This window comes from Patagioenas fasciata, chromosome 3 (assembly GCF_037038585.1).
Source record: "Patagioenas fasciata isolate bPatFas1 chromosome 3, bPatFas1.hap1, whole genome shotgun sequence".
Lineage (NCBI taxonomy): Eukaryota > Metazoa > Chordata > Aves > Columbiformes > Columbidae > Patagioenas > Patagioenas fasciata.
The window spans coordinates 39,517,629-39,544,173 of NC_092522.1; the positions used below are offsets into that span (position 1 = coordinate 39,517,629).

Here is a 26,545-nt window from a genome sequence, read left to right on the forward strand (position 1 = left end):
TCCACCATTCTACTGCTTGTGAAAAAACTCGAGGTGCTAAAGGAAGCAAGCACAATAGTAAAACTTTTGCAGCAAGTTATGCATAAATCTACAAGGAGGCACCTAAGTAAAGTTTCCTCTTGAAAGGGGTATAAGGCCTCAACTCTGCTGACATCAAAATTCTCGTGTACATGATCCAGGATATCATTTCTGCCTGAAATATGTCTTTGCCTCCTAACAAGTCACCCAGCCAATGCCAACTTCTCAATTCCTCCCACTTCAGCTTCCATGATTTTTTTTTCTGCATTCTGCTCATGGTAAAATTGCTCCTGCAGCAGCAATCAAATTTTCATTTATCTCTGTTGCAATTTCTACCTTTCCATTCCTTAAAGATTTGTAAGCACTCTCCTATACTAAAAGATAAGTCAAAACAAGTTACCTGGAAACTGTGGATGAAGGTTAATTGTTGAAATTCCAGGAGAAAGCTGAGGCTGCCCAGGTTCTAGATCAGGCTGCTTTTCTTGATCAAGGGAAGCTAATTCCTAAAAAAATGATTAAAAATCTACATTCTGAAAACATTCTCTTAATTCAGCTATCATAACGAGCCACAAACTCCTAGTTTGGGAATCTGCTAACATCCCCACATGAGCAACTTTTGATAGCAGATCATTAACTGCCACCTATTTAAGCCTGAAAGAACATGGAATACTATGTTTATACAATGGCATAAAAATTAATATTTCTTTTGTTTGAAGCAGTGATTTCACAGAGCTTCTAACTGTGTCTTTGTCCCTTCACAGCTCTCCCATCTGCTAGTCTTGCTTACAAACAGTATTAAATTGCAGTTGAGCATCACACAAAAGTATATATTCACATATGCCTCTAAGTTTTTCACCACTGTAAAAGGTTCTCTCTTAGCTATTGCACTGATCATCTTATTTTCATAAAAGTGTTAGATGCTTCTAAGTCTTCTGGGAAATGAAATACACCTGCAGTTATTCCTAACAAATCCCATTATCTTCAGTAGAGAGAACCTGTAATCTCCAGAATAGGGGATTTACCACAGATACACCTGCTCTTCTCCACCAAATACACAACAACCCAAAAAAAACTAGGAAACTAATACAAATACATTAATACAAATCTCTTAAGCAGGTGTCACAAATACTTCTCGAAGCTTCATACTGTTTTTCTCCAATTAATTTTCTCTAGCTGTCAGTATCTGCGGCTCTCCCCCATACTGTCTGCATTTTTCAATATCCTCTTTAAAATACAGGCTCCAGAATAGGATAGAACAATATAGTACTAGACCCTCCACCAATACCCTGCAGAGAAGTTAATCTCTTTCCTGTACCTCACTACCTGCCCGTTGTTGTATGTAATAACATGAGCTCTTTTTGCCTCAGGGTTTGCACTGTAAATCTACAGTGAGTTGTTTGTTCCTGGTAAATACTAAATCATTTTCAGGGTTATCGTATCACATCTCATACATATGGTCTCCATTCTAATTGCTAGATAAATCACATCATGTTTTACCTGATCGGGGGCTGCAGTTGCCACTAAAACGAGAAAGAAAAAAGAAAATTAATCAGTTTTCATATAACACTTACATATTCTATTTAAAACAACTAGTGCATTTGAAAGTGGTTTTTACCATCACAGAAAAATTTCAGACTCTAACCTCATTCCAAAATGGTGCAAACCTGAAGTAAAGTTCCTGAAGCAAGCGTAAAAAACTAGGCAGAAAGCAGAATAAGATTCTACACACTAACCACTGCTTGTAATTATTTACTTGGTGTTCAGCTGCCTTATAGGTTTCTCAGTTGTTTCCTTAGAAGCAAACCAAGAAACTCAGTGGTTATTGACTCACTGACTAAACTTTTTTATTCCTTCCCAGGAATATCAATATCTGGAATTATTTTAAAGGCAAATTAATATCATAATGATCTATAACTAAACATTAACAAATTTGCAATAATTCATTGTAAAAAAAAGTTTAGAAATTTGCCTTTCTTGAAGCAAGCAAAGGCAAAATTTGAGTTTGTTTTTTTTTTCCTTCACAAAAGTGACTTTTTCATGGGATGGAGAGCTAAAAATTTCATGTAAGTTTTTATTTTCCATTGCAGTTTGCCTTTTTTTGAATATGTCTTTTACTGATGAAAATCTATATGCTTCTGTAAAACCCTGTTAGAATATTTTTCTTTTCACAATCAATTTTTTCCACAGGATAGATTTAAAAAAAAATAAAATTAAAAAAAAAATATGTATAAAAATTCACTCTTCTTGCTCTAGTTTCTCCAGTATTAGCAGGAAGGCTGATTATTAGAACCGGGAGAACTTCTAATAAAATCTCAAAAACTCCAAATGCAAACATATCTAAAACTGGAATATAAAATTCAAACGTGTATATGTCATTGATGACTTAGACTTAGCATATTTTTAAAAGTTTTTTATTTAAAAAAAACCCAAACAATATTCCTTTTTTCTCCAGATTGTGCTTTAAGATTTACTAGAATGTGGCAATCTTTCTCATTACTGAAGTAATATTTTAGCAAATGATACACCACTTTTTTCCACTTTGTAACACAGAAAAGCCCAGAGGTTTATGTGACATTTTATAATCCAATGCAGTCTGTAAGTATATGTGAATGGCTTATTATTCTCCCTAGATTCATCTTAGCTCCATTTTCTTTTTGAAAGCAAAACTAGAGCAGTTAACTGGAAAGTAACTCATGTTGCACAGGATTTTGCAAAATCAGCTGACTGAAACCCTTTCTAATAATGGCCTGACATACAGATACATAACTGCTACTTCGAAATAACCTTTTAAGTACTCAATACAATGAGAGGGCTCTCCAGCAAGGTATCTTGCCTTGTCTCCAATTAGTTCATGCCAAGTTTGCAGGCAATGTATTGCTAATAGTGTTGCTTCATGCATTTATTTGCTTCTGTATCTGCTTTAGATTCAGGACAATTTTGGCTGCAACAAGTTCTTAGAGAAGCTTGCAGAAAACAAAGTCTGAGAAAAATATCTTGGAGGAGTCCACTAATTGTTAAACAGCCCAGCAGGGAGCTGATGTGGCAGGAGGGAGCACGCAGCTGCAGGGCTGAGAGCAGAGCACACCAAGGGGATGCACAGCCACATCAGGTGGTGCTGAGCTACAAAAGCAGATAGAAGGAAGATCAGGAAAATGCCTTAGCTTCTGCCACCCCAGATACTAGTAAATCAAAGCCTGAGTTGAGTCCTTGGTCATATGTTAGAAATTAAAAATATCTTTATAAAAGTCTCACAACAAGTATTCACTATTTCTTATCATAAAAATTAACGAGATTAAAGCAGTATCTCTCCATGGTGTTCTCAGCATCTGGTAGGAGCTATACATAAAACTTCAGAAGTAAACAATGTAACGCAACCCACTCCACGACATGGAATGCTCTGCTGTAGGAAGTGATGCTGCTTTGCCCTGCACTGTACGCAGCTACTCTACAAAGAAACATACAATTGAAGGCACATGCACAGAAATATAGAAAGACTAAATTTTCCCACTCTCACCTTCTTGCACAGCCATCTCAGTCTCACTTTTCTGTGAGAAGGTCAGTGCCTCCACTGGCTCTTCCTTTGCTGGGAGAGGTGGAGGAGAAGTACCTTTAGCAACAGGTTGAGTAATCGGGGTCTTGCCAATGACAGGTGGCTGTACTCTAACTGCAGGGTGATGATATAGCTTGTTTCTGTGAGGGCCAGAAACCGTATAACCCATTCCACCAGGGCAGATTTCCTTAAAAGCAGCTAGATTTGGGACGGGAAAATATTCCTTTTAGGAGTCTAAAAGTGCAATATGTTGACATAGTGGAAAATATAATCACTACCACTAAAAAATTTAATCTCATATTGTATATACATTTTTACAAAAAACTACTTAAAGACAAGCTATGCATTGCATGTTAATATGACTGAGCATTCTCCCATAAGCATGTGCTGGCTGTTATTCCCAGGAGGTTTCCACTCCAGTTTACCATCTTTCTTCAGTTATGTTTAATCTATCACTATATGAAGATAATTTTTTGTATTAATCCTCTTCAAAAGTACATTTTCGTCATCATCTACATTGCATAAAGAATGAAGATCACTATTTCTATCATTCTCTTTTTGTAGAAACCAAAGGAAAGAAGCTCACTACCCCAGTACTAGAGAACTAGAAGAACATTAACCAGTAACAACATTCATTCACAGGATCCCATTTGACTACATCAGAGGTCTCATATCAGCCCTGATCCAAATGCCATTGAATTAAGTCTTTCCACTGACCTCAGTGGTTGGATAAAAACAAGATGGAGATCATAAAAAGCCAAATCACCACTGGAAGAGAAGCGAAATCATCTCATTTCTAAAGCTGCTACAGAAAAGGGTAATGAAAGTCAGGCAGCAGGACCTGCTCTGATCTCTGAAGCTGCTCTACATGAGCAGCAGGTTTTGCAGTAGTAGTGGATGACTAGAATGAGAAAGAAATAAAGGTCAGCCTTCCTCCCCAGCAAAGATAAGAGCTGTGCTCCTGTCAGAGACAGGGGTCCTCCAGGACTCTTGAGGGGGCAGTGCACTATTGTCCTCATTGCTCTAAGTCAAATTATGTCGGGATGAAAAGATGAAAAGATTTAGTCTCCCATGTGCCTGTTGTGATTTCTTACATCTTCCTAAGAGTTGTGCAGAGTGGGGCATTGGTAAGTTCACAAATTCTACTTTGAAGGCATCAAGGTTTTAAAATTAATTACCACCTAAAATAAAACCACAAAGTACTACCTACAGGTACTCTGCAGATTAATTCCTAATATTATACATTAAATTGCAGTATACATTAATTGCATACTGTGTTCTGATGGTGTCTTAGTAACAGAAAAGATGAAAGGTCAAACTGATTAAATTTAGTGATTCAGAATGACGAAATACTTTTTCCTGGGAAATGCTAATATTAAAATTTGCTGCAAAAACACCCAAATGAGGGTTGGAATTCTGGTCAAAGGAGGAGGACAGAGCAAATTTGACTAGTATTCTTTCAGGTGCATACTCATGATGTAGGAAACCTTGGTTTAGGTCATATTCTCTCAAATGCAGGACAGAAATGTGAACCTTATTCTACCACAGTTCTGATAAGTGCTCTCAGCACCTGTGTATACAAAGCTGGCCTCTCAGTCTCTCTTTTGGAGCTGGTCTACTTCGTAAAAATACTTTAAAAGTGAGTGACATCATGACATTTTAAATTCAATTATTCTTAAATTAACATGGGATGCTGCAGTAAATACATTACCCCATTCTGGAATATCCCACTTTCACACATTTTTCATAGAAAACTCTGAAAGATTATGAATTTAACCTGTTACAGAAAGGAACATGTTTTTAAATCATGAAAGTCATCATGAAATGGGAGAAGTGTTTCCCACACAGCTCATCAAAATGTTCTGCTCACAGATTTTCTCTCTGAAGTCCTTTAATTAAGAAAAATCACTACAATAACCAATTCTGCATAATATTAAATGATTTTTATGACTAGAGAGCAGTCCACAAAAAGATAAGTTCTCTGCTCCAGAATACACACAACTGGGTATAAAGCCTCATGCAATATTTTCATAGATGTAACAAATCTGCAAGTCATCTGATGAGAATCAATTTTTTTCTCAATTAAAATGCCTTAGAAATAATATTTATCTGAAACTGAAATGGACTTAAAAATCCCAATGGTCATGCAGGCTTTAAAAATCAATTAAAATGCTCAAAAATGTTGGTCACTTGCATTTCTGTAAGCCCAACTTGAAAAAGGAATCTTCTGCTCTTATCATGTCTGATGTTAGCTGCACATTTCCCAAAGCAGCTAGCTAGTTTTGACAATCTGAATCTTTATAAAATACCCTGAGATCTGCATCATAACAGTGACATCTGCAGCAGCGACTTCAGTAAGAACAGTGGATTACCATTACAAATACCTGTGCCAAAATTCCAAATAGGTTGGACATCATGTATGTTACAATAAGCAATGATGCTTTTAAAAATATTAATTTTACCATACATTTGGACAAAAATAATAATAAATTGATTTTGACTAAAACCTCCGATTTTGGTCATTTGCATTTTAAGCAAAATTGGGGAATAGAAGCAGCAATCAGTATTTACAATATGTGGTATCTTAGTCTATGAGCAGCCTAATGATGGTGGTGACCAAAAAAGCTGGTGTTTCCAAGTCCCTATATATTTAAAAAACAGCAGGACTCCAAGTGAACACTGATAATACAAGTAAACTTTGTGTATCAAGTAAGGATTTGTGAAAGGTGCCAAGGAATGTTTAACTACCAGTTTATAGTTAAGAAGGCAACACTACACTTGGCACTTTCCTCAAAATGAATAGTGAAAACATGAAGGAAGGTCAGAAAGCACAGATAGCCCCACACATATCCCACCAACCATAAACTACAACACATGGCATTCTGTAACCTAATTCTCAAAAGCTGCCATCCTTTCAATAGTGCCTTTAACAACTGAAGAACATTAATTAGATTTTGGGTTAATTTGCCTATATCTATAATCAGAATAAAATGTACAATAATCTTATCTTCACGTGATGGAGAATCAAAGTTCAAGGACATATTCTGAGACGCAAATATTGTTAATCTGGAATTCTATCACAACATATCAAAGATAATTCCTTTGTTTTAATCACAAATCCCTATGAACAAAACTACTAGATATGTGATTACTCTACTATCATGTAGAGAACCATCACAATTTACTGATGGATATCTATTAATTGATTTTAAACAAGAGGTATTTCTTTTCAAAGCATGCAGAACAAACATAGGACGGGGGCAAGAGATTGTGTTTTTAATGGGTAGTTCCTACCTGTTCCTGGAAGTGGGCACTTCTCACAGTGCGGGCCCCAGGCTTTGCCAACACTGCAACAGCAAAGCTGCTTGCTGAGCTGAACAGACAGAGGATGCATGCACTGCTTTCCTGCACTAACAAACCGATAGCAGGGTCCTTTCTCTTCAGCAACTACGGGATTATCAGCTGCAAGAAAAGTGGAAGAGAGGATGGTACCATGCACATGAGAAGCAAAACACAGACCACTAGATTTCCAACACGGCTTAAATGGATTAATCTGCAGAAGTTTTATTTCAAACTTCTGAGAAAATTCTTATTTGACATCAAACACTCCCAAATTCCAACTCATCCTAGACCCAAAATATAAAGTATGTTAAAGAAAAAATATTCCAAACCAGCAGTTGCCATGCTGCCACAAGCAGCTCTCTCACTTTTACACAAGTCCAATTGTTGAAGTCTAAGGTCAACCACTGTCAATATACAGTTGTGTCAAGCTACACAGCCACTGGAACATTCAGCTCTAAGTAGGCTATATAAATAAGACTGAAGAAGCATTACGTGTCATACATGATACTTTTTTAACAAAAGAGACAATTATGTATTTACATTTTGTTACGCTTAGTTTTAATGTGGAAGAGTCAAAGGCCATAAGCTATGACTAGTATTAGCTAACAGGAAGCTAAGATCCACCCAGCTTTCTAATGTATGCATCCATATCCACATTAACATGTAGTTAACAGCTCATTTCACTCAAAAAATTCAAAGACTATCTGATTTTCAAAATGACGTGTAAAAGCAAAAATGAAAACAAACTCCTTTTTTCTGGTGTTAAACTGAAAAGTGATAAATTCTTCAAAATGCTGTAAAACTTCCTCAGTAATTGTCACTAACTAGTAGCATAAGATAATTATGCTGAAAAAATGAAAGATTAACTTACAGCTCTAGACGATACTTTATTTTATGAATCTAAAAATAACTCAGATAAGGAGCTTAGGAAATGAGGTCTTTTTCACTTGTAAATATTCTTCCCAAAAAAACTGAAGAAATTTAGTTGTTCTTTATGTCTTCCTTTCTTCCTGCAGAGGTAGTTGATCTCAAACCAAGTAAAAGCTGATTAACAGAGGAAAATACTTGCATTCGTGCTGTTCACAACTTTTCCCTAATTCTTTCTTAATTTTTAATCTGTCCTAATCAGAAAGAAAATGTGCCAAAGGTCATCCTGGACCGAATATTTTGTAATGGAAACTACCCAGGTCAAAACTGCAGAGATGAAAGAAGGGAGGGCAGGACACAAACATGATTTTGGCTGGGGAACTAGCAGAGAGGGGAATATGTTGTGGAAATTAAAAAGCTGAGGAGGCAGGGACAGCAAAAAACAACAGGGACAGCTTAGTAGAGTTGATGCCTGTCAAATAAATTATCATCTGAAGTGCGACTAAGTATCTATTTTTGTACCTTGATTAGCACTTTTACTTACGTATGCATCTTGAGAGGGTAGGATCTGGCACAAAGCCCATTTTGCAGGTACATCTGTAGCTGCCCATGGTATTCAAGCACTCACCATTAGGGCATACTCCTTGTAACTGACACTCATTGATATCTGTGGGAAAATTGAAAATAATCAGATACTGAAACATGTATTAATGTTGTTCTTTTTTTAAATATGTGCAGGAGAACTGTTATGACTTAACACTCAAATCAATACTTTCTCTCATACTGACAACACTTGATTTATAACCTTTTAAAACACTGCTGACAACGTAAGAGAAAAACAATTACATTTATACATCATTCTCAAGTACTCTGAATTAAACAACAAATACACTTTGACTGGCTTATCAACCTCTTTTCCTGTGTAGATGTTTGCTTGTGCAGTCAAACACAACTCGCAAGAACGTTCACAGAGACAAGTTTTAAGCGATGTAGTATATAACACTAGTTGACACATTTAATACAGTTTTTATTAGTATTTGTATTCAGTAGTGCCTGAAGGTACATCGTGCTGGCAGAAGCACAACACAAAAATACCACCTCTAGCCTAAACAGCTTACCATCCTAATATCAAGAATACACTGAAGGAAGCACAGAACACATGATGCGGGGAGAAAAGGATTGCCTCTGTGGGAACAGAACTTTGTAATAATTAACAACTGCTTTGATAAAGTTTGCTGTAACTAGGCCACCTGCATCAGTGTCCCTTTCAGGGTCTCATTGAATTATTCTCCCATGGCTCAAGCACTTGGCCTTGGGCCTCTATCACACTTGGGGTCATATCTACAGTTCACTTACTCTTGGAATAGGACCTGTCCGACAACCATCTGGATACCATCTGTAACTAAGGCAGCCAAACTAGGATTTTATTTCAGGAGACAGTAATAATGTAGCTGGCACTGATAATCAAAACCTTAAAATAAATAAATAAAAAACCCAAACAAACCACTACCAAACAAAACAAATAACAAAACACCTCCAAATACACAACCCTCAAACCTACAGTTGTCTCTGTTTATAAACTGTCACATCTCCTCTTTCAGAAAAATAGACAGCACATTGAAATACACCTGCTTTAAAATGTTTATGTGCACTAATTCTACATAAGAATTTCCCTCCCTATCCCTAAGCTAGGAAAAAATGCCTGAATTGCTAGGTAAACAAGCTTCAAGTGGAACTCAGATATTCCACCTAGCTCCTTAGAAATCAGGCATCAGTGATAATTTTATCTAAAATATATAATATTTATTACCTTTCCTCTTAAGTTTTAGAAAACCTTCCCCTTTATATTTGACCTCATTTTATATTACTGCCTGATTCAACACAATAAATGAGGGCAAGAACTTGAATATGTAAAATATAACAGATGTGCTTTTGGAAACCTACAGAAAGAATCTTTCACATTTCTACCTCCTTCTTCATTTTTCTCCACAAGCTTGGCTACCTGTCCCACTACACAAGAGTGTACGACTTACGCTACCCCTACAGCAGACTCCAGCAGTTGCCATGTCAGCTGCGATTTCTCCCAAATATTCTGTGTTGAGCTTATCCCTCAGCTCTTCCTATGCTATACCTAATCTAGGATCTTGACACCACCTGGATCAACTTCACCTCTATGCACTTAGCCACATGTGACAAACAGTGGTAATATATATTCTATAACTTTGGATGAAATGTGATGGAAACCACATGAATTACAAAGGATCAGTTCTGCCTCAAAGGAATTTTTCAGTGAAATTCCCAGACTACATGACTTTCTGACCTCAGAGGGAGTGGACTATTTAAAAAGGAAAATAGTGTAAGAAAAGAGTACAAAAATCTCCTGAAATATTCTCCTACAGCAGTCTACCTTTTGACCCATCCAGTATTTGAGCAGGAAGATGCCTCGTTATCTTTTTTGACTACTGCAAGGAACGAGCTAGCAAACTAAAGACTTTATTGAAACATCCTTAAACAGAAGCATTTTGATGCCGTTGTAAATTTGTCACGATGAAAGGACATACTGCTAAACCTCCACATTCAAACACCAGGCATGACAAGAAACGTAATGAAAGAAAAGACTGCAAAATACCTGGAAGCTAATACAAAGCAAATACCGGAACAGTCAAGAACCTGCTATTGAATTTTCTACCTGCTGTCAATTTGAGTTGTCACATCAGTCCTCAAATGCTAAGCCACAGAGCAATTCTACTTGCTTTGATGAAGCACTGACTCTGTTGTCGGAAACGAGTTAGAGGAAGAGACAGTTCGCTTTACTCTGAATACAGGAAAAATCTCGACATCTGGTTTAATTTCAAAATGAAAGTCCTCAACACAATGACACAAATTACATGCACATATATATGTGCAAAAAGCACGTACAGATTTTGGAGGAAGAGGAGAAATGGGAAATTAAGAGATGGAAGAAAGATAATATCAAAAATTAGAAATTAAGATTAATATTTTTAACAAGGACTGTGCTCTTTCATTTTAGTCCAGTTTTTTCTTTTTATCGTTTAACCATAGTTACTTGTTGATATTGACATTGGTACATATAGTGAAAATAGTTGCTCACTTTCTACATTGCAGTAGCCAGACATTTTAAACAACCTTCTCCCTTTACAATTTCTAAGCATACATTTTATTTATAGGAAAATTAACCCATACTACTGGGAAAAAAATGGAAGATATGTCCCAGAGGACATACATAACATACCACTTTTTGGGCACTTTTTTTTTTATGCATATCCACATAGATTTGGAAGAACTGCTTTGTCTAGTGAAGACTTCATTCAACTTTAGACAACTTATTTTAAATAATATTAATTTGACTTTGATTTTATAGTTTTTATTTTCAAAGAAAGGTCAAGTCTCTCGTTTGTTAACCATTAAAAGACATCGCTATTTGCTTATATGTCATAATTATGAAAAATCTGCCCCTTCCTATCTAGGAGGATAACTGTCATTATTCTTCATGTATGTAGGCAACGTAAGTAATTATATAGCTTAACATAGGTGCATTCATACTTCCAATGTATAAAAAGCTTCATGATGCATTTTTCATTTATTAGATTATGATTTTACTCATTATTTTATCAAGCTTCCTTTTAAGGAATGTGAAGAATTTATATATGGATACATTTTATTATTTGAATAGTGAAAGTATATGGGCATTTAAAAAAACCCTAAAATCTTGCAAAGACAGATAAGAAGAGAAAAAAACATTTACAAAACCTGCTTTCTAACTTGAATTCTAATCATTTTATTCACAACACTAGTATTATCTGTAGTACTCAAACCATATTGTTGAAGTTTGTAGAACTATGTTTGTGTGTTGTAGAAGGAAAAAATGGTGTCTGTTGTTATAATACTCAAGCAGTTTTCAACTTTGATTAGTTTAGCTACTGAAATGAAATGCATGTATATATACACACACAAAATTTGGCTTTGCACTTTAACAAACTCTAGTCCACAGGGTACAGACTTCAAGTAGCTGAGTGATTTTGAATACCTAGTAGCAAAACTGTGCTATTTGGATTTTACAATGAAATTTTTTTTAACATAGTTTCTATTTGTCTATAAGTCTCTAGATAAACTGTAATTGTGAATTAAAGTAAATTGCATTTCAATACCATTTAAATAAAAATAATGCATATTTTTACAGATCTAAACATTATTTCATATCACTGCTGAGCAACATTGGCATAGGAATATATCAGATGTATTTGTTGATACCGGGAGAATCTCATTTTAGAGTTTTGCCTACTAACAGTGAAGGTTTCATGGCATTATTTATTGAAGTGGCTAATTTACAGCTAGATGGGACCTTCCTACAATTCATCAATACACTGTAATATTTCTTTCCAAATGATTCAACTATTCTGCAGGAAACATTCACAGAAGCTGTCATTACTGCCTCTCTATTAAATCTCTTCCCAGATGAACTGTTTTTGTATGTCTAATATTTAAAAATGTAACACCCCATCCACATACACTCTGTTATTTCTACTTAATGTGGGCACTGCTACATTTAAGTACCGGCTTATTTGTATATAAATACCAATGAATGTTCCATCCAGAGTTCCTGATATGGATATTCTTCTTGCTAAATCTACTCAACTTTTAAGGTTAACTTTATTGTGCATGTTACGCTGCTTCAGCATAACTTAATTACAGTGTATTTTTAATGCCTCTTTTCCATGTCATGTTTTCTCAATGAGCTCACAGAATTACTGAGCTGATGCTCTATACTGAATTACACAAGTCTATCTAGGAATTCAACAGAAACAAGCCACAAGTTGCTAAAAAGCTTCCAAATTTTCAAAAGAAACATACATACATGTAAGATTAGTGTTTATTTAACAACTTCGTTTAAAAAAAATATAAATCCCTTCCAAGTTTGCTATCTACTTCATTTTATTTCAGGCTGTGGTAAAAGGCCACCTACCCAAAATGTTTCCTACCACCTGCCAGCCTGCCCAGCTGTGCAAATTGCACTGGTATCAACTTGTTCAGGGCAGCTGGAAAAGAAATCTGATTCAAGATTACCAGATTGTTTTTCCCCTCTATTTCTTGTATATGGACATAAAAATATTTCAGATTTAAATTAGTATAGCTAGAGAATTCATTTGCTCCATTAAAAGAACTAGAGAAAAAGCTACTTTAACGTTGTCTGAATAATCTTTCGTTGTGCAGTATGGACAGATGACATGCTTGTAGAGTGATTTATCGAGCCCTTCTGTCTACACAGAGAAAGTATCTTAAGGGCTATGTAGCAGTACATTAAAACCATACAAATGTAGATAAAGATTTTGAAAGGACAACTAAATATTAGTTTTCAGTTTTCGATGAAAATTCAGTAATGAAGTTCCAGTGATAAAAAGCCTCTAAGTTAGTGATACAGAAAAAAAATGTTAAGCAAGGAGCTTTTCCACACAGCACCTTGCATGGCTCCACAGCAAACTCTCACAGTAGGTGCAGTTATTTGTAACTTACAAAGAACTGGTAAATAAAGCATTGTTTTTGTAATAGTTGGTGCTTGATAATGTGAATGACTTGACCCTACTGATTGGCAAAATCTGGTGTAAACCCACTGGCATGAAAGAAGTGCTGTCAATTCTGCACTGGCTGACAGCCTGACCCTTCACTGTTGGCAACTCTGCTCTCGCAAGTTCATCCAAATGCACAGCAGCTTTGCATTGACCAGCATCTGGGCAGTGATGCTGCAGTACCATACAGATGAGGCTGCAGCCTCCTGGCTCCTCCTATACTCTCTTCTAAGCACACAGCTTGACATACGGTGAGGTCGGCCACCATGCTGTCCTCCACAGTCACCACAGTGCTCCCAGCTTTGAACAACCCAGATGTTGTAACCAAACTGCTGCTGATCTAATGCACAATCTTGCCCACCAAGGAGAACTTAAAACAAGCTGTCTTAACAACAACAGTTAGTGTTTGATACCTTCCCACAGATTCTTACAGGTCTAGTGTGTGTCAGGTCAACTGCTCACAGAAAATGCCATGTGTTGATGACTCACTGCCACTGAATTTCCTGGGGAAAAAACCCAAGCTAAACCAACCATTTCCTAACTGAATGCTTGTCTGCTCATGTGAAGAGTGTGACTACAAATGAAGTAATCTTCATTACTTCAAAAAAAACACCTCCAAAACCAAACAGAAGTGAAGGAGGAGGACGGGAACAGCGTAAGATGGTATTCATTTAAACAAGAAAGCATATGCTAACATTGAACTTAGTAAAACCATATATAATAGTCACAGTTTATAACAAGTCCAAAACCAACTTCATCTTCAAAGACCTTTACATACATTAATTAGTAAAGAGAAGATGGAAATGAATGGATAACTCCGTTATAAAAATGAAAATTTCTTTGGATTTAAAATAATGAAATGTCACTTGCTTTACTCATAGTTCTTTCTGCTTGATTTCTAAGAATGTTCATGAAGAAATTTAATTTATATTTTTATCCAAAGTCAATCTTCAAGGTTTCACACATTAGAAATACCCAAAAGACAACTGTGTTTTGAAAGCACTTTACCAGAATTTTGTTCCACAAGTAGTTAACAGAGTTTGATGAAGAACTGACCTCAGTTTTCACTCATGACCACACACGCACATTTGCAATTACACAGCATGTATATCACATTAGTAAATTAAATTTCATTAAGTGTAAGTGCAGGCAACAGTTAACACAACAAGCTTCTTGCCTTCTATTAACCGTGATTTAGGGAAGGATTGAATAGTCCAGAAGAAAGGAAAAAAAAAAAAAAATCAAAAACCTTTTCAGAAACAACTTAGCCCCTGTTTGTTACTTTTCTCTAAACAGTTCTTCCTTGCTAAAAGATCCAAACCCCAGTGACTTTTCAGCACCTCGATCTATATTATGAGAGTCGAGCTCTTTTACTCAAGTATGTACTTCGTTGATTTATTTGTTCAGCTCTCTTACATGCATTCCGCACTGGGGAATTCTGAGGACTGAAAAGAAATATATGAATAAAAACATTAAAATAAGTTAGATATCAGATCAAATTCTGTTCCAAGGTACTTAAATTTAAGTGACAAAGCATTTATATTCCTAGTGGAAGGTTTCCCTCTGGCTGTTGCATAGGCAGCTGTGTACAGAAAGGCACAACGTAGTAGAATCGTTCTCTGCTGTATTTTGGTGCACGAAACAAATCTGTGCTGGAGGGCAGGATGTGTTGCACAAGGTATTATCTTCCAGTGTTCTGCTCATATTCTCTGGTTGCTACAATGGCTTTTAAAGTAGATTAAAATAGTCTTTGAGGCTGCATTAGCTGCTGTTCGACACTACTTTGGTTCTCTACTGGAAACCTACACACGATGTTGTCCTACCTTTCCTCGAGCAATGGCACGCCTAATTAATTCACATTCAGGAAGTGAATAATTTCAGCTTTATTCCAGGATTAATGAACCATAATGTATCCTTTTCTCTAAGGATAATAAACCATGCCTAGTGTAAACATCCAATCCCAGGAAAAATTCCTGTGCATACTTATAACAAGATCTGTACCTGTCACTTACTGCTGAAAGAACATGCTTTGCTTGGTTACTTCAAAACATGTTGAGTGATTTAGTGAGTGCACCATAAGGCTACTGTAACCTCCTTTAATTTGCCCATTTACTGAAATACCTGATCAGATTCTTCAGCAAGCAAATCTGAAAATGCTTGACAGCCTACTGTGCCTACAAATTAACAGGTCAACACAACCTGAAGAGCTTGATGCCCACTGTAGCAAAGCAAAGTGAGCTACTCTGCTATAGAACAGCCTACAAAAGCTGTCAGTTGGAATATCAGCTCTATAGTGTTTCGCTTTGGCAGCCTCCAGCTGGAGGAGTATTTAGGAGGAGTTCACTGTGTTTTGGCTGTGTTAACCATTATAACAGCTCTTCAGACCACCCAGGCCCAGCTGGCCTAATGCAGAATTTGCAGGAAGCGCTAAGATGGTGTAAAGATGTCTGCCTTCAGCCTCAGAGCTCTTTTGGACACATGGAGCAAGTCCACTCTGCCCTTTTCAGATAGCGAGTGGGGCCAATATTTGCACACAGACATACTGGAATTTGAAACATTCCTATAAAATGAAATTCATTCTTTCATCTCCATGCTTAACACATTGAAGTTATTCTCATCAAAATCATCGGACCTTGAAGCATTTAACCACATTTAAACATTTAACTTAAAAACAAAATTCTAGACCCGAACATACATTTTTATTAATGTGTTCTGGTCAAAGCCACTATATTCTGACAGTATATTATTTAAATCTATCTATTAATTTTAAATAAAATATTTTTGCTCAAGAAAAACAGTCTATATGTTCAAAAAAGTCAGGGGTCAGTACAAGAATTTTGAACATTGCAAATGAAAACAAAAATAAGTCTTTTTTTTTTTTTTTTAAAGAAATCCTTGCTACCATTCACAAAAAGAATGTAGTCACATTTCTTTTCAGGAGCACCGATAACTTTGAAATAGTGTCAACTATCAAAATTGGATCAGGGTTTGGCTTGTTTTTGTTTTTACTATATTATATTGAAGTAACTAAAAGCCATTTAAAATGTTCATAAAAAATCTGAAGAACACGAAGAAGTGGTTTATTATTAATTAAAATAATAAACCCTATTTTGAAACAATAGATCTCTTTTGTTTGTCAATGTGTTTTCTATTTTACACATTTGGTAGGTGATTTTTGATAACATGAATAAATGTGTCTCAAAAATCAATGAGAAATTCAGATTTTCATATTCGTATCACATGCATAAACAGAAGAAAACTTATAATTTCACAGTTTAAAGACACGTGACACTGATGACAAGGCATAAAAACTAAATATGCAACAGCCTTCAGATAGGACAGTCATGATATCCAAAAGTTTCTTATGAAAATTGGACTAAGAAAGGCAACTTGTAGAAGAAGAAAGCGTAGTCAGACCACCACAGTCCTGGTAGCACTGAAATATTCAGAATAAACTTACGGCTAGAAAGTACTGCAGCCCTTCTCATCCCCTCTGTCCCAAGTGCCAGGTGCTGGAAGACACAAAGAATCTCACCATCAGCAGCCCCCAGCTGGTTCCAGGCCTAAGCACCACGGAAAAAGGATATTTCTGAAGGAGGGGTTCCTGCACTTAGCTCTGAAATCAGATTTCTATGCTTTTCAAAAACTGACACCATTTAAACGGCCAAACAATAAAACAGAAGAATGTTTATCTCCTTTTGATGCTAAGCAAGCAACTTGCCTTTCAATAAGAATTGCGCACACTGAAGACACTTTGCTGCATTTAAGTAAAGCAAGCCTTCTAAATCAATTATATACTAATTAGTGGGCAAGAAATGACCTAGTGGTCATTCATTAAATGTTATTTTGTAATATTTGCTTTGACAGATGTTTTCATGCCTTAAGTGCTTCAATATGCAGAATCTCTTACATTGCAAATTGAGAGTGCAATATATAAATTATGCCTTTTTTTTGTGAATGCTAGACTAATTCTGGTAGGTATATGCTTGGTTTCACTGGAACTGCCATCTGACTGAATGATCTCCAAATTGGCTCAATATGCAGGCATCATTTTTTTATTCTCTTTATGAAAATCAATTACAACTGTACCTACTAGCATCAGTGAAAATACTGTTCCAGCTGTTTGTGCTATAGCTATATTGTTAACCACTATTAATATCCTCAGTTCTAAGAAAAATAATATTCAGATTTTACTGCCTTCATCATAGTTGATTGTTTCAATAACAACCTGATTAATGAGAACAACCACGGGGTAAAACAAGCAAACAAGGTTTGGTTGCTAACGAAACTGTTGCAATATGTATATTTAAAAACTAGAGAAAAACCAGTTGCTTATTCTAAGAAGTGACTCGCTGATTTCTGTGAGCTAACAGAGTAGCAGCAGGAGAAACCAATCCAACTCGTTTTGTGCTTCAGCGCAGAATTTACTGGAATACAAGTTCACAGAGCCACACTTTTCAAACACATAATCAATGTCCAAACAGCAACCCAGCCCAGTTTCTGGAGATGTATTTATTTCTCGGTATGATCATCATAAAAGAACTGCTTTGAAAGAAGGTTGTTAACTTAGTAGCTAAGTAATGTTGAATTGCATTTCTTATGAAGCAAAGTTCTTCTATTACTTAAAAGGAGTAAAATAGATATACAACATGCAGAGAAAACAGATTACTGTATTTTAGGGACAAATGTAGGAGGGCAGAATATACGTTCAAAATTTATTTTAAATCATGATGAAGCCAAGGGGAAAAAAGCTTGAAGTCCCCAGAGCACATGATTACAGAAATTGAAACACCAACATACTAGTTTCTGCAAGCTCATATACATTTAATTTTAAGCATATGGGGACTTTACAAGAACTTCCATGCACAACATTTTACTTCATCGAAAACCAGCAAGTGTTCAGGTATTTTTCCAGTTCCTCAAGATAAAATTTTTAAAGTGCTTTATTGGCAATATGTTAGTTTCCTGGAAAATGAATCCAACCTTTTCACCAGCTGTTTTTTAAATTGTATTTCAGTTTTCCAAGAAAACCATTAGCAGAAGGAAACAGTAAGTATAATTCTAAACAGGGAACCAGCAATTAGCTTTGCATGTGGATTCTGACAAAGTCATCACAACTCTGATAAGCTGTATTTTGGCTTTAATGACAGCCTTAGGGCAACCATGTGTGTACATGTAATAAATCATCCCATTGAAAAGATAATTACTGAGGGGGGAAAAAAGCTTTCTTGTTAGCAATTACACTAAACTGTTCAAATTAGCATACCCACAGATGGTTCTTTGTTGTCCTACATACACATTAGAGAAAAGAATGTTTCATTACATTAGTTCACTCACTTGAAGGGAAAAATATCAGGATCTGGTTATTAATAACACTAATACTACATAGGCTTTGTAAACTAAGGAGGCTTTTCACTGCAAAAACAATGTAGAACAAAAGGTTAATTAGGCTTTTAGGCCTGAGTTTTCAAAGGCAATGAAAGCTGGACGATATCTAGGTGAAAACAGCAAACTCTCCTAGCTGCAGACACAGAGTCAGAAATATATCCCCATTACTATTTGGTGTGGCAGTGCTGTCCCTTTCTGAGCATGGACACAGCACGCACACCCTTTCAGCAAATAATAATCTAATTAAAATATATACTTGTATATGGATGTGTAGTGCTGCTACTTTCCAATTTAATTGTAATGATTATGACCAGAATATGAATACTGCCCCACCAGCATCTTGAACAGTCTTAACAGCTATTGCTGTTGCTTTGCTCCCTGTTTGTGATATGGACAGCTGTTTCTTCACTAGCCCTGCCATCTTCTCTTCTAGAAAAGTACATCTACTTCAGATAAACACAAACAGGACACTTTTGCCTGACCCATTAAGCAGCACTTGCTAATGACCATTTCAGGACTTAAGTACACCCTGCCAGCAGCTTTCACACATGAAACTAGCTTTCCTGATGACTGTTCAGAAGTCAAAATCATGACCCCCTGAAAGAAACTGGCAATCTTATTACTTAGTTCATTAGGACTAAGTTTCGTCCTGGCTTGTTTCATGAGTATTCCTTCTCCCAGTTCCTTTCTTACTTGTACCTCCTTTTTGGAGCATGTTGATGAGCAAATTACAGGGAAACCACCCAAGCCTCAATAAGTCAATAAGGGGAACCTCTAGCAGTCAGCATCTCTGTCTCCTCCAGAAAGTTAAGAGATTGTCACCATCCTCAATTCATCAACAGTTTGCTTCCTGGTGGGATAGTCCGACTCCCATTGTCTGATTAAACTCTAGGTTAAAACTACCCATGTATCAACCACAACCTATATTTAGAGTATATAGCTCTCTCTTCTGGGATAATGATAGCAGTAATAAGCTATTTAAAGCCTCATACTTCTTGCAGTATCAGTTATGCAGTACAAAACATGTCAGGAGAAAAAACTATCAAAACCCAGTACAATAACCAATGACTAGCCTATGAGGTACAGATCTACTTCCGCACACTACCACGGCAGGACTTTGCTCCTACCCAGAGACAGGTGTTTGCTCTCCCTATCAGCCTGTCACTGCTCAGCAAAAACTTCCTGGTCTACTTCTGGCAACCTTTACAGGCACCAGACCATTTTTTAACTGTCTATAGCCCCTGATTAAGGATCTTAGTTTCCATGAAAATAGGTTTGCCAACTCCTAGGTACAACCCCTTGAAACAATGCCCCACTCGCCTTTAAACGTCTGCTGACTTGCTGCTGTCTAGGAAACCATTGTGCATACGGTGGGGTTTGCACACAACTACTGGAGGTATCAAAAGCTCTTGTCTCTCCTGGACCATATTGAGAAGGATGTGTGATTGTACTAATGGATCATGGCATATTCCAGACACTTTGTGTTTCACGTTGGAAATCCTCTCTTTTGCAGATTCTGAAAAACCTCATAACTACTATGCAGAATGAGACAATCTCTTTGAAAATTACTGGAAACATGCTGCTGAAATATATGCACCACCTGTGGGTTTAATTTGAGGTGTGAAAAGGTGGCCCATCTATGCTCTACACTTACCTCCTTCACCTTTTCACTTTTCGGCCTTCATATGTAAGTGGCCATCAACATCTCCCAATTCCTTTTATTTATTAATAGTAAGCAGACTCTACAGCCTTTCACTGCAGATCAGGCAACAAACTCTTGCAATGCAATTTGCAGCTCTCCTCCTTTTATTTTTTTTACTATTTTGACCTGACCCAATGCCCCTGCTCTGCCAGCTGCTAAACCACTAGCTAGAGAACCGAGCAGCAGATAGGATCAAGTGCCTATACTTTCAGATAGCAGCTCACATCTCCCTCAGCAGTGGAAGCGGTGGGAAGTTTGTGTTTAGTGCTCTACAAACTGTATTTTTTCGGTTGGTAAAATCACTTCTCTATGTGGCTGGCAGCTGCACGTTCCTTCACTGAAAAGTTTTCAGTTAAATAAAATTAACTTTGTCTCCAAAGTGCCTACATATATCCTTTAATACCAATTACTCTTTCATTTTCTCTTTCCCTCCACCACTGCTGCTATTTGTTGGGACCTCTCTTACCCTTGCAGTGTCAACAATGACTAACCAACCTGACCACTGGTCAGCGTCAGCCTCACTTGAACTAATTCTTCCCTTCCTTCCCAAATCTCTCTCCAGAGTACCACTGCAGGATTGTTCCCATCTTCTCAGAGATCCTTTCTCTTGTTTACTTGAGCTGTGCCAAGTAAGTTGGACAAGCAATTAAGTTTTTTCCTACATCCTCACCCGGAACTGTTCAATACTCCAAGATGCACAGAGAGAATGAGCATGTGTTTATGGGCATCTGTTCGGCTTTGTCAGAGATGCCGTAGGCCAGGAGAATCTAAATGCCCCAAGCCTTCCTGTGTAGCTGCATGATCATGCAGATCCCACAACCCCATATGTTTGGATAACTTCTGTGCTTATAGCCAGGAGATATAGAGCATCATCTTGGAGTAACAACTTACGCAGTATCTAACTCTATACAGCCTCTGGCTGTTCTCAGTACTGTTGTGTTAAACCTCTCAAGTCCGAAAGAATGGTGCTCTGATTACTCTTTTATTTCATGATTATAGAAATTATTCTCTATTGCTAGTTTCATCTAACTTGAGGAAGTCTGCAGGCTGTTTAGTAAAAGAACTGTCAGAATAACATATTACTAAAAACCAAAGTAAATGAATCCTTATGAAGTCATCTTGATACATCATCGAAGAAAATGAGAACATATATAAAAGTTTTAAAAGTTTTTTTGGAGCAAAAAAACAACTCTGTGGAGTTGCCAATATTTAGAAAAAGTTAAAAGTAGCCTCAACATTTTTTTCCCCAAATACAATTCAGTGGATTGGATTAATTCATGTAAGTCATAAATATCCAAGAATCTGTCACAGAAAACTGGTACACAAAATACACACAATCAATTATGGGCACTATCGTACCTTGACAAAATGTAGCATTGATCCTCTTGTAGCCTTGTGGGCATTCCATCATAGGACTGTATCCATGGTAAGCTGAAGAAAAAAATTACATCAGGTAAATACTGCTGATTCATATGCTTATTTAGAGAGCCTGACAGCCAAATTATCATGTAACTATTGAAAAATCATTAGAAGTTTTATGATGTATGGTCAAACACAAAAGGCCAAGAAACTGAAATTAAAGGTTGTACAGGTAACCTTAATTCTTTCTCTTTGCACATGTATACCACTTAAGTCTTCAGTCATCCAGTCAAATTTACATTTTTTCCAACAAAGAAATCTTTGAAATCATGACATTATTTTTCAACCCAGTCATTCTCAAATATTCAAAGACCTACTTTCCCAAACCAGCTAGAAATATCTTGTTGGAAAAGATAAAGCTGAAGATTCACGATGGAAACTCCATGGTTTTAAAACTGAAAGTAGCTCTAGAAAGCAGAATTATCTTCCATGTTAAGCAAAATTGTTGGGTACCATTTCTCCTACAACACTGAAAAACTATTTGAAATATAGAGGAAATAGATGCAAAGATACTTCTAAAACAAGGCAAGAAGAAGAAAAAGGCACGTGCAATTTACCTAACAAAGATGCTGAATTTTAGAAGACTGTGGCACTTATTGGCTGATCAGTGTAAACTGTCAAAGGCATAACAATGCAAAATACAGACTGAATTAAATTTTGCCAAAATAGAAAGTTTTCAGCTAACCAGTTTTTTATTTCTATTTATTTCTTTCCTCCACTTAAGGTTGCCTTTGAGACTGCAGAAGACTGTTTATTGATTCTTAAACTGTTATAACATCATAAATGAGAGCAGTAACTTCTTTGTATGGCTATGCACTAAAAGCTAACCTCTTGGCAAAGCTCAGTACTTTACTAAACATATAGGACTAAACTTTTGGCACTGTGATCATGCAAGTGCCTTTAATAAGAGTCAATTGAGTTTTTCGTAATTTGAATGCTACAACAGAGATACCTTATATTTGGTCAGATCTTTTGTTTTCTTTTAAAATTGTTCTAAATGTTCAGTAGGCCAAAAAAAACCCCACAACCAAACAACCAAACAAATGCATTACTATCTGTCTCTATATAAACTGTCAAATAAGACGGAACAACTGAATAACAATGTTTCCAATTGAGTTCACTTCACATATAATGCCCAAATTGCACATTTATCCCTGCAGTTTATTTTAAAACTGGTAACTGGCTGATTGTAAGGGTGGGAAGAAAAGAAAAAAAATAATTATTTTCATTAAAGCTTTTCCTATTCTTTGGAAAAATTTAAGTGATGATCTCAAGCAGCAGTTTTTGGAGTGAGATAGCTTTATTTCAAAATGCTGTGAGTTATTTAACGTAATTGCTTAATTGGAACATTAAGATTCTCCTTAGAGATTGCTTAAACTGATAAAATGGTTGAACACAAAAACAGTCCAGGTCAAAACAGAGTAACAATATTCTTACAGTTTTGAACACATACTTTACCATCTTTGCATCGACTACAACCATTTTAACACAAATTAAAATCTGAAAATTTCATCTCTCACCATGAAGTGCCAGCCGGACACTTATTTTCAAGGCAGCTCCAATCTTTTCACAATGTTGACATTAAAAACAGTTGAAATTTAAGATGTGATTTTCAAAAGCGCAACACATCAGCCTACCTCTGGTCCTCAAAAATGTCAGTGAAATTCCTAATGCTCATGTTGTCAGAGTCAGATTCATAATTGCACTGATTATGTCCTAACTTGGATAAGTTTGCTATTGCAGGCCTGATTCAATTCACACTAAGCCCAGGAGAGTCTCTCTAACTTTTTGTGGACAGGAATGGTACCCTGCAGTACACCTGGTGGAGAAAAACAGAGGAAGACCACAGCTCTTCAAGTTGTAGACGGAGAGCAGGCCATAAGCTATGCCAGGCCTTTTCCAGTGCTGCAACAGGCTTTCCCTTTCAGGGTGACTCAGCTGCTGTAGGAAGTGCAGTGGTGGAGTGAGCTCAGATTTTAACTTCTCCCTCCCTCCTTCCTCATCCGCCTGTTCCCACACAGAGTAGGAGACACCGGCTCACTAGCAGTCGTTTTCTTCCTTCTACGGAGAGCAGCAAGGTAAGTGGGCTGCTGTAGAGTAAGGAGCTTGTTCACAGATGGCTAGTGATCCATGTGGGAGCTGGACAGAGTCCATTACTTACCCTTTACTTACTTCGACAACCTGTTTGTAATTATTAACTGTTAGCAAGAAGCCTGAACAACCATACCACTCCCCACGCAACACAGAAACACACTTTGTCTTAAAAGTCATCTTCCGTAAGGTCCTCAAAAATGGAGATCCGTTCCAAAATGTCTTCTTTTGGTTTTCAGTAATACTGAATAACCCGTAAACTTACAGACATGGAAGCTGCCTCAGGCCAAGGCACTTGACTTTGCAACAAGACAGAAGCCCTGACTGAGCAGTGGCTATTACCCAAAATACGCAAGCACAGCTTTACAAAATTACCAAGCCCTACTTAACCACATGGCAACAAGACACAAACTTACTTACATCCTTAAGTAATTGACTGAAAAAGAGAAGTGCCTGCTAGTGAGACTGAAGTATTTGCTTAAATATTTGTCTGAAGTAGGTTTCATACAAAATCATGTTAAATGCAACCTGATTACATATTATTATAAACCAGATCAATCTTAATGAAGTTTAGGAAGCATAAAACCATAAAAACAAAAGGAAGTCTGTTTGCTTCCAAAATATCTACAAAAAAAAGGGTAATACCAATTTAGTGTAATATCAGAACAGGTCAAAATCACATGGGACTAATGTGGGACTAACTTTGCCTGCTGAGACACCATTATGGGCATCATTTAACTGATAACTCACTAATGATTTATTTGAATCTGAGTTTTTCCATCCAATATAATATTTATATATATATGTATATTCTTTTTACCACTAAAACATCTTCGTTATAGTAAAAAAAGAAAAATACTTGATGAAATATAAATTCTAAAGCACCCACTCTATACTATCATTAAATGTTAGCATAAATTTACATTTATATTTGGAAATTGTTTGCTCTACACAAGCGTGACACTTAGAAACTGACGTGAGGCTTAATTTGACACTTACACCTGAAGGACACTTAGACCCGGATCCAAAACAGATTTGGAAGATCAGGCTGTGTGTTAAAGTTCAGAATGAACATCTAAAAAGCTCTAAGATGCTGCAAGATCACTTACACTCCCGCAACACTCCAAATTTACCACTGTAAGTTCTCAGAAATTCGAAAATTCCCATTTGCTCCCACACAGAATTTCTGCAAGTCATGGCATGATTGAATAGCATTATGCTTAACTCATTCCTAAATCAAATCTAGACTAAGAAAATACATATATGTCTACCAAAGCTTCCTGCCAGATTCAGTGAATGTTCTTGAAGCGTACATCTACCAAATTAGTCTTGATATAATGTAGTGGTAGATGACACTGTATTTTAACCTAGAGAAAACAGACAGTGCACCCCTCTCCTTCCCCCTGCTTAAAACACCAATGTAAAGTGAGAGCTCTCACCTACAAATATGATGCCTACAAAGGTCTCCCATTATATCCAGGAGACACAAACACTTACTTTCCAGGAATGCTTTAATTACAAGGACAGGATTTTTCCAAGTGGCAACATCCTCTGTCTCTTCTTGAAATCATACAGTTACAGTCAGAAAACAATTCCAGATTCAGCCAGAAAGCAGGAGTGAGCATGACTCATACCATAAGTAATTAAGGTCACTGGGAAAGAGTCTGGGTTCCCAGTCCTGTGCCAAGAATCGTTTCTACATTTTACGTGTTCGGGCATCTCCTCATAGGTATAAAATGTAGATTAGAAGTTCTTCTGGCAGATAAAGGAACTCTGGATTGTCCCATCTTGAGCAAATGTGCTAGCCATGAAGCTTTTACAATGAAAGGACAAAGCTCATTTCGTTAGCATTCAAAAAAATTATTCTCACTCAGTGCTTTGAAAAAAGGGTTGTGGGCTTCCCTTCAGGAAAGGTTTTAGGGTGACTTCAGGCCCTTCTCTGTACCCACCTAGGAAGCATCTGGGGACCAGGATTTCAGATATGATTTGTCTCAGTGTTTCCGTGTTTGCTTATTCTTAACATCATGCCAAGCACGTTGTCATGAAGCAGCTGTCTGATGAACACATTGTCTGTTGTGAATCCCAGGCTGGGACAACCAGTGTTTTAGCTCAGCTATGAAGAAGTAGCAAAGGGGCTTCCCCTCGAACCAGGAATCAAAAATTTGTATTAGTTGTTCCAACCAGTTTTTGCTTGAAGCACATCTCAGGCTTTCATGATTTCTCTCATGGCACAGCTACATCTACTAAGCAACATTCATGCCAGAGAAGTAGAAGTAACAGCAGGTTTTCTGCTGGAATTTTAGGTACATCCACATTAAGACTTGCAGACAAAAATATGCTTCCAAAAAAATCAAGCTCTGAACAGGTTTCCAGCACTGCTATCCGTATGAATAAGAGGCCCTAGAAAACCTAGATAAAAATGACTGCAACTCCCTGCACTATTTTTGGCCCACTAAATGGAGGTCCACTCCGTCTGCAAAACAGAGATTACATTATCTTTTCTCATCTTTCACTTAGATATGACATGACAGAAGTATTACTATCCCTGTGCAACAATAATGAAATTCACAAAAAGTTTAAGAG

At 36.8% G+C, this 26,545-nt stretch overlaps 1 protein-coding gene across 7 annotated transcripts in view; it reads right to left on the minus strand.

The window, feature by feature from the left end:
* LTBP1 (latent transforming growth factor beta binding protein 1) overlaps positions 1-26,545 on the minus strand; it is a 196,513-nt gene that overhangs the window by 64,664 nt on the left and 105,304 nt on the right. For 5 of the 7 annotated variants that reach the window (XM_071806163.1, XM_065835819.2, XM_065835818.2 and 2 more), the window contains 6 exons: positions 21,812-21,883; positions 8,322-8,444; positions 6,863-7,030; positions 3,533-3,766; positions 1,516-1,538; positions 419-521 (listed from right to left, as the gene is read on the minus strand). In XM_071806163.1, coding sequence (XP_071662264.1) covers positions 419-521; positions 1,516-1,538; positions 3,533-3,766; positions 6,863-7,030; positions 8,322-8,444; positions 21,812-21,883 — 723 coding nt within the window. The remainder of the gene's footprint in view (positions 1-418; positions 522-1,515; positions 1,539-3,532; positions 3,767-6,862; positions 7,031-8,321; positions 8,445-21,811; positions 21,884-26,545) is intronic. The other 2 variants (XM_065835820.2, XM_065835823.2) reach the window with 1 other exon arrangement.